The sequence below is a fragment of the Brachypodium distachyon genome, chromosome 3 (assembly GCF_000005505.3).
Source record: "Brachypodium distachyon strain Bd21 chromosome 3, Brachypodium_distachyon_v3.0, whole genome shotgun sequence".
NCBI lineage: Eukaryota > Viridiplantae > Streptophyta > Magnoliopsida > Poales > Poaceae > Brachypodium > Brachypodium distachyon.
This window is the reverse complement of record NC_016133.3, coordinates 47,842,019-47,851,452: the sequence shown is the minus strand read 5'-3', so window position 1 is coordinate 47,851,452 and position 9,434 is coordinate 47,842,019. Positions and strand designations below refer to the sequence as shown.

General features: G+C 45.3%; 1 protein-coding gene across 2 annotated transcripts; it reads left to right on the top strand.

The window, feature by feature from the left end:
* Positions 1-704: 704 nt before the first annotated feature.
* On the top strand, positions 705-3,651 carry LOC106866450. 2 transcript variants are annotated; one of them, XM_024460586.1, is made up of 3 exons: positions 705-904; positions 1,100-3,168; positions 3,311-3,651. In XM_024460586.1, the coding sequence occupies exons 2-3, from the start codon at positions 2,526-2,528 to the stop codon at positions 3,391-3,393; spliced, it is 726 nt and encodes a 241-aa protein (XP_024316354.1). In that variant the 5' UTR covers positions 705-904; positions 1,100-2,525; the 3' UTR covers positions 3,394-3,651. The 2 variants fall into 2 exon arrangements, with proteins under 2 accessions (XP_024316354.1, XP_014756176.1); XM_014900690.2 differs by having other exon boundaries at positions 705-3,168.
* Positions 3,652-9,434: the final 5,783 nt, after the last annotated feature.

Sequence of the window (9,434 nt, the reverse complement as noted above, 5' to 3'; positions counted from 1 at the left end):
AAACTCTGATTTGGGAGTCTACAAGCTAGAAGGGCCATTGGCCGAAAATTTTGTTACGAAAGAAGAGAGGAGTTCAGGAGAGTTACAAAGTGCAGGGAGAGCCTGCAAATGCTACAGAAGTAGCATACCAGCAGAGCTAAAGAGCTAACAAGGACCAAAGCTACAAAATGCTACAGATGTAGCACACTATCTTCAGTAAAAAAAACTGAAAACGACCTCGGTTACACCAAACTGAGCAAGATTATAGAAAAAATTCAGATAGCTGAGACACAACCGACAGTTACACTCTAGGAGTCTACAAACTCACAAACCATATTTGGGAGGTCAGTGATCGAAAGACGTTGGAAATCGGCCGGCTCTCATGCGTGAGATGCACGAGTGCACCTGAAGGAGAGATTCATAGGATTGCACAACCAGACCCCCTGAGGACACCGGCCTATATATATAACTAGATGATGTTCCGGACGTTGTTGCGGAAATTTTTAGTTAACATAAAGAGTATTGAAAATTAAAAACATATAATAAATTGTACATTCTTCACTTAGTGAGAATAACTTGATAAAAGTAACATGCATGCATGTGCAAAATTATGAGTTTTTCCATAAACATGTGTGAACAATTAATTACGTGACAATGTGCAAAAATCGCCTAAAATGCCGCAGGCCCAGCAGCGGCAGCGCGTGGCCGATTCCTTCGACCGCTGCTGTCTCCTGGCCCGTAACCTTCCCTCGACCTCTCTTGGCTCCTGCCTGTCGTTCCAACTTCCAGATACCCCGACTGCTCCTTTGCTCGCAGGCGGCAGGCGCAAGCACGGCTGGGCGCAAGATTGCAGTTCCAACTTAAAGTCCAATCAAATCGATTCGCGATTCATGAAGTCACAGGCAGGCGCAAGAGTGCCAGAGAGGTAAAACAAACAGTCACCAATAAACTTGTATTTTCTGGATCAATCTAGCAACCGAGGATTCATCTGATTTCTCTTTTGTGCAACACTTGCACTTGCATACTTGCAATTTCAGTTGTTGTTTAGAGTTTTTCCGTTGCCGTCTTGGAGAAGAATGCTGATTGCTTAACTGATTTACTCCGGCCGTAAAAAATTCAGGTGTTCTCTGTCCTTTTCTTGTAAGCATGTTGTCTAAGAAGCACTTATCTGGCTGTGAGAAAAGAAAAAAGAGGAAACGAGTAGATTGTAGAGCTTTTTGGGTGCTGGCCCATCTCCTCGATGCGGCGGCGCCGGCGATTGTAGAGCTTGGGAGGCTGAGGCGCTGACGGCGGGTCGGACTGAGGCGCCAACAGGCTGAGGCGCTGACGGAGGGACGGGCTGAGGCGCCGGCACACGCGATTTGGGGGTGATTCGAGAGTTCCGGAGGCAGCGATTTTGCAACTGATATATGGAATTGATTTTTTTACCGCACTATACGGTCGCTGGCCCATTCATGAAGTTCGACCGGGGCGTTCGAAGACGTCGACTCCAGCACCAAGACGCGCATATGGCTGGACGCTATGGACGGCGATCTTGGGCCACCAGCCCCATCCAACGGTGAGAGAGTGAGAAAACAACACTACCTGTGGCGGAGGCGGAGCCACCACTGCTCCCACTTGGACCTCCCCGACGCCGCCGCCCCTGGCCCTGTTCCTTTTCCTTCCTTGGTGCATCCACACGCCCGTCTCCGATTTGGTCTTCATCCTATTCCTACTCTGATTCCCTCTCGAATCCATAGATATATACCAGCAACCTCGATCCCGGCTCAGGAAATCCATCGATACATCGACGATGAACTGGACGGGGTGTTTCATGGACGCCTCCCTGCATCCTCCTACCCACCCTCGCCGTCCCAAATCCGGCGACGGCGATCCCACCTGGGTCCTCCTCGACAACCGCGCCTACATCACTGACACCCAGAACCACACCACAGCCCACTGCCACACAAGAGACAAGACCAACAAGGTGCAAGTCACATTCTTTTTCGCCGCCCCGCCCCTCGTCTCCTACTTCGGCATGTCTTTCACAGATTCCAAGCCCACCGAGTTGGGCCGTGAGCCATGTATTGCCGCCGCCGACTCCAACCTCGTCCTTATCTTCTCTGTCCACGGCCCTTGGCACAAAATCTACGATAGGAGGATGCACGACTTCTACATCTACCAGGCCGACGGGCCCTCCGAAGGGGGGCCGTCGCTGAAGCTGCTCCCGCATCCGACGCCTGGTGTGTTCCCGTCGGATAGCCGCTGCTACTTCCATCACCGCCAGGCTGGTATCCTGCGCTATCGCAACGAGCGGCCCGCCCGTGGGCTCGCCCTTTGCCGCCACGGCCCCGTCAACCTACGACGGCTACATCATCGCCTCACTCTGTTTGGGGGAATTAGATGAGGAAATAGACGAGCTGCCGTACAAGTTTGATATCTGCACCTACGACTCCAAAACTGAAACTTGGAGCAGGCAGCCCGCTTTGCTGCACAAGCAGCAGCATCTCCCCGAGCGTCCTCCCGAGAGTGAGAGGGTGATCACCATTCGAGAAGAGACCGGCACCATGGGCTGGGTCGACCTCTGGCGGGGCATCACCGTCTGTGACGTGCTGCCTCATCTCGAGAAGAAGAAGAGCACCCCACTGCTGCTTCGCTACATCCCACTGCCGCCTCCGATCCTACCTGATCACAAGTTAAACGGCCATTCATCCATGCAACGAGACATTGCTGTTGTCGGAGGCCGTGTCAGGTACGTGGAGGTGCAGATGCACATCAGGCCTGTCTCCTACATTCCGGGAACATTCGTCTCTGATGGCTGGACTGCTGTCACGTGGAGCATGTCGACCGAATCCTTGGACAAGGGTTGGGACAGGGAGCTTGAGGTCCATGCTCACGAGGTGTCTACCGATGAAGCCGTGGGCTTCGAGTTGCTCCCGGAGCTGCTGGATGACAAAGGCACGCCGCAGCCAACCTTGGAGAGGATGCACATTGGTCATCCCACACTCAGCTTGCACGAGGATGACAACACCGTTTACTTCATGACAAAGATCGATTACAAGGACCATGACCAGGCATGGGTCATTGCAGTTGACATGAAGAACAAGAAGTTGCAAGGGGTGTCGAGATTTGCTGGCGCAAAAAGAAATCGTTTCTTCACTGAGGCCTATGTGCACAATAGCATCTCCGGCCATCTCAATATGGTTCAAGGTATTCATTTGAACTCTATTTTTTACTTACCACCGCATGACTCGCCAGTTTCAGCTGATTTCTGTAATACCCGACCAGTTAATATTTTAATTACCGGTGCATGCCTAGCTAATTATTTGTCTGAATTTTTTGCTGTGTGCAGGCATCCAGGGTCACCTGAAGCGACCAGGGATACCACTGTCGGGATCTTCTAGCAAGAAGGGACCCTATACCCTTCTGAGATAGGGTGGGCTGGTGCAGCGGATTCATCATGCTGACTCTGATTGATGTTCAAGTGGAAGGAGCTAGTGTCAGCGGCATCTCATACCTACTTTGGATTGCAATGAAATGATGATCTCAATGTTGGCTAGATATATTAACCTGCATCTTTTCGTTTATTTATAAAGGTTATGTATGCATGACTCAGGATCTAGAACGCTTGGATGACAATGTTTTATCTGCCTATTATGTATCCAGTCTTATACAACACAAGTGTTTTCTATCTTTTGGTGGTTTGTCATTCCTCGGTTATTTGATCATTTCTGGTGCGGCCGTATGCTACTCGTTATTTTTTGTACACAGCGATCATGGTATAGAAGGTTGATGTTTGTTGTGTGAGATAAATGGAGACCTTTGAATAGATGGTGCGTTATGGAGGCACATATTCTTTAATCTTGTTAAATTATCGGTAAGTATACCACTGATTGGAAATCAGGAAATACAATACAGTCTCATTCATTCACTTATGATCTTTCAATACAAGAATGGATGGTACATCATATGAGGAGTTGGTGGTCTTTGAGCTTAAAGCTTTCGGATGTTCTCTTCTGTCAGAAACTGAGGTGGCCAAGTCTCAAGTTTAGCCTTTTGACCCAGACAGAGTGCAGGATCATGTTGATTCACCCCACCTACGTCCCTCCAATGGCATTCTTCCTTCTCATTTGTTCTGTCTTGTTGATTTGCAGAGCTCGGAATACAAGTGAAGCGAGGAGACCTGGAGGAGTTCCGGTGAGCTACAGGTTAGTTTTCTTCCTCTCTTCTTCCCTCCTGCCCAAATGCAGTATTCTTCTTGGGTTGATTTCCTAGGATCTAATCCGAAATACTGAGAGTTCATAGGTCTCTTCCGGCATTGTTGTTTCTTTGCAAAATTCTACAGTTTCTTCTCCCTCTTCAATTGAAAACTTTCCCTTCTGTAGCTCGCATTGTCATGCTGTTTCTTTGACTGAGTGGCTAATGTTTGGTTCTAGCTTCGATTTAGGTTAGTTCTTGCTTCATTTCTTGGTTGATTCTCACTTGTAACTGAAATGGGGTTCGCTCTGCTACTTGGTTTTGGATAAGTACGATTCCTTTCACTTGGTTGATCATGCAATTTAATTTATCATGGCAAGCTGCAACAATGTTAAATATATACCGACTTCTGAAGCTGTGCAATCAGAAAAACTGTGGAGGAAAAAAATTTGATATGTTCATCACGTTGTATTACCATGGGGACAAAGAAACATGCTGCTGTAGGGGAAAGTCTCCTAGGTTCAGTGAGGAATTATTGATCAATCCTTTATTTTGAAAACAAATCGGAGAGTCATATGCTTGGATCAGCAAATGGAGACTGACTGTAACATCAACAAGTGTAATACGGAGCAGTTGAATTTGCCCATTAGCATTTCAATATAGAATTTGCTACATTCTAGATTTGAAATTATAGACTGAGATATATGCTTAAATCATTTGCCTTTAGCTTTTAGTATTAGTAGATTTTCTGGCCACCCAGTAGGAATATTACAAGAACCATAGTACGGGAATTTGGACCTATTTGCTGTTTATGTTTTATAACGTATATAAACTTTGCTCTTATAATGTAAATTCTTATAACATCAAATTATAATAGCTCTAGAGCTGCAAGAATATTTTTGACATTTTATTTCATCACTCTCTGTGGTTTCACCTACCCCAGAACTCACCTTCGTCTCATTAACAAGTGTTTCGGTACAAGCAGGTATTAATTTCCATTCCAGAGTTTTGATCACTCTAATTCCTAAGCCAATTTGTAATGATATAACTTGTCCCTGGAGACAGCCAGTGTGCAAGTATGGAGCACCTCATATAACCCGTCATACATGGTAGACATTTAGCTCCTGGATTAGTGTTAGCATGTCTTCATAGTAGTTGATATCAAGAGACAACTAGAATCCAGTCCTGTTACAGCTTCAGGTTTAGCTGAAGGTATTTACTCAATTGCCTTTGCTTCAGGTGTAGCTGAAGGTATCTTAATATTCCTATCTTATCTCTTGCCTAACTAATATAGGAGATACTAACAGGATATTGTCCCTTATTTGGATACCTAGGGCTGCGCCCCTGTAGGGATGTACGCCCATGACATTACACCCCCTTTTTTCAGCAGCTCGTCCTCAAGTTGCGGTGGTGGCCACGGTTGAAGTCCGAGGAGGCCCCAAGCTGATGGTTGGCCATGGTTGTGCAGCACCTTTGACTTTGGATGATGAAGCATCCATGCCCCTGCCTCCTTTGGAAGAAGTGGCCTCTCCCTTGTGCCCGTGCCTGAGGGCAGGAACCGCCATGTTGCTGCAGCACGTGTCACCACCTTTTCCTGCGCCCGCCCCGAGAGGCGCTTCTTCCCTGTTGCTGGACGGCCAAGGCGCTTGTTGCTGCTCCTCGCATGCTTCGCAGGTTGCACTACCACCGGGTCTGGCATTAGTTGCGTCGCCCGTAGGGAGAACGAAGATGAAACCAGCAGCGACGGTGAAGGCAATGGCGATGTAGATGAGATCAGCGGTGCTGCAGCTGGTGGGGATATGGTTGTCGGTGTGGCTGCTTTCCGTTGCTCCACCCAAGCGCGGACTTTGGTGCAGATTGCATGCACCTTGTCGAGCGCAGCTTCAACCTTTGCGAGCGGGGCTTGCAGTTCGTCAAACGCAGCTTGAAATGTTGTCGCATGTAGCTTCAAACTTGGCGGAAGGAGATAACTCCATGGCATCAGGCATGATGGAGATCGACTGCTCTGATACCACCAAATTGTCATGAACCTGTTTCACGACATGGGGGATAATGGCTTTAGGGCCTATACGAGGTGACCCTGGACCCAAGAGGCGCGACGACACCATGAAAGGCAGCCGCACCTCAAGGGCAAGGAGGAGGTCTAATTAGATTGGTTTATTCTTGCTTGCCTCATAACGTTTACAGGGGCCCTTTATATAGGGAAGACTCGACTTGACATCCAAGAAATTAATCTCTACTTTCCTAACAAACCAAATCTCTACTTTCCTAACAAATCATATCTTAATATTCCTATCTTATCTCTTGCCTAACTAAAATAAGAGATACTAACAGGGATATCGTCCCTTATTTGGATACCTAGGGCTGCGCCCCTGTAGGGATGTACGCCCATGACAGAGTACTATCAGTAGGTTCGTATAACTTCTTATACGAACATTTTCTTGGAAAGATTTTTCATTTCCCATAGAAATTTACGTAGCCATTACCTTGTGATGTGTTGGTCTTTTTTCTTTCTGCTGGGCAATACAAAAAACTCACGAGGTTAAAACAGAGTATTGCAATACATTTAATTTATTTATACCATATAGTTAAGGAAACATTTGATGCTTGAGGTCGTTAGCATCATGTCTCTCATCAGAATTATATGTGCCTCCAGTCAATAGCTCTTCAACTTGCTTACTATCGCTGTCAAGTCTCCTGCTTACATTTTTCATAACTGAAACTGTCACTACTGGAGCCCTCCATGTGACCTCCTGGTACAGCTTGAGCTCTATGTGAGGCTGAAGAGGACTTTCCTTTCCTTTTCATGTTTAGGGCTTGAAGATATTTCAGGGATTTAGATAAAATGTTGTTGTGTGTATAGGCTTTAACAAAAATTCAGAACCGGAAAGCTAACGGTAATCGTATATTGGCAAGAAATTTCATTTCTGTGATGGCATATAAGCAAGATGTGTTTGTTCGGTGGCATATTAGCAAACCTATCATTTTTCAGTGGAAAATAAGCAATTCTTTCTTATAAGAATGCACGAGATGTTCCTGTTTTTAACTTTAATTAATTTGTTTGATACAGATCATCAGTAAATTTTTGTTGCTAAATGACTTCTTTCTAGAAACTAAAATTATACCCGCTCCATTCCATAACTGATCTCTTTGCTAACAGTGGGCAGACAAAGGATTGAGTTCTACTCATATGAAGCTAAGCAATGCTAAAAATGTGATATTACTCTGTTTAACTGCTAGCTGAGATCATCTGGGCAGAATACCACTTGGTTGGCGTTACTAAGTTTTCTTTACTTTTTATAATTTTGTTTTGTCAATTTGGTCGCTTTATTTTATTTTCTGCAGATGATATGTATATTCTTTGTAAAATTGAAAAAGGGGGTAGGTAAGTATAAAGAAAAACACCAAGATGATATGTATCTTTGTTGTTCTTTGGTTCTACAACTTGATTTGATCTGTTCAAACGTGTGGGATAGATCAAGTTGTAGTCTAAGAATCCAAGAAACAAAATATATCTTTTGTCAGCTGCATGACATCTTTGTTTGGAAGTTAGAGTGATTGCACTAAGGTGGCTCATGAGATATCTCAATTATTTACAGTAGACCAATTATCAATTCGTATTTTGGCTGTAAATAAATGCTAAAGCATGTTGGTAGAATCCTTGTACCTGACTGGTGATTGATAGTCAGCATCATATGAGCTTAGCAGAGTTTTGGCTTAAGAGCTCAGTTGTGAGGGACTAAATCGGATGAGCTTATTAGCACTTATGGAGTACCATGCTAAATATCTTTACGGATCCCATATCATTATGTATTGTGTCATTTGGCAATGTTTTGTTCCCTGAGCTTAAGGAGCTTATTTTCCTTTCTGAAGGAGGCCTATTCGACGTCCATTCTTCCAATTGATATTCTCGCTGACAGGCCTCCACCGTAGAAATTTGAATTGGTTAGTGATCATATCATTGCTCTGAGTTCATAGGCTAATACGTTTCTGAATGATCAATCTTTGATGCTGACACCTGGATATCTAACTTTCACACTTGGACTTTTTCAGGCTAAGGTAATTTCACTATGCTCCGTTCTCGGATCAACTTATCTATTACATTATGTAACAAACCAGAAAAATATGTTTGGTACACAGTCAACTACTCCCTCGGTTCCATAAAGATTGACGCGGCTTTAGACTAGAACTAGTTCAAAACCTTGCCAATTTTTATGTAACGGAGGGAGTAACAAATAACCTATTCATTTGCAGAGACTTGTTGGGAAATTTGGCCACTGACCTCAGTGGTTTCTTTTGTTGCCGTGTTTATCTACCTGGTCATGAGCCCGTCCAAATCCGGTGCTGCAAAAGAGTGCAAGAAGAGGCGCTGAAACTGATCGTCTGGTCACCTTTTTGTAATAGTTGGTTTTTATCCCAAGAAGCAATTTGATGCTTTCTTTAAAAAAAGATTTAGTTGTTCCCAATGTACTGTACCGGCTGACTGAAGTAGCCAGGGTCACTCATTACCGGCAATTTAATTTTTAGTTTTAGTTGGTTCTAATCCCAACATTCCAACTCGGATCAACATACACCCACCAAATGATGTTCATTCGGTAGGGAGATGTAAACAAATAAAGAAAGGAAAAGAGATGAATGGAGAAGAAAGGAAAAGGAAGAACAAAGAAGCAAAGGCAGGTCGCACGCTTGTGCAAGACGTGCAAACAAATAGCATTTCACGATAGTCGCAACTGCCGAAGCAAAAAAGGCCGTGGAAAAGAAACCATATATCCTGGAGGCGGAGCGGACGCTGCAGCGAACCATCACCAGGATCGACGCAGCGCTGGTGATCCTGCGGGACCTGTCGAACAACTTGGCGGCCCTGGAGGTGCTGGTGCACAACGCAACCGCGACTGTTTGGGAGGTGCTGGTGTACAACGCTCTAAATGCTCATCCAGCATGAGGCCTGCTGAATGGATGATCCTTCCTTCCTTCAAACGCCAAGCTCCTCTTCATCATCTCCCAAGTCCGCAACCGCAACTACATGAACGTACGACGTAGGTAGATCGATCAACTTTAGGCAAGTAAGTACTAGTACTAGTTTAGCAGCAAGCCTTGGTTCTGTTCTGTCGTGTTCATCCGCGCTGCAGGTTACTACCGATATCGACTCGAGTTTGTTGTTGAGCAGAGTACTCCGATCGATCCATGTCGCCCTTTAGTTTAGTTTGCCTTTACGAGTTTATTCATCGATGTGAAATATGGGTACTAAACTTGGCTTGATCATCAGTTTCATGACGCGA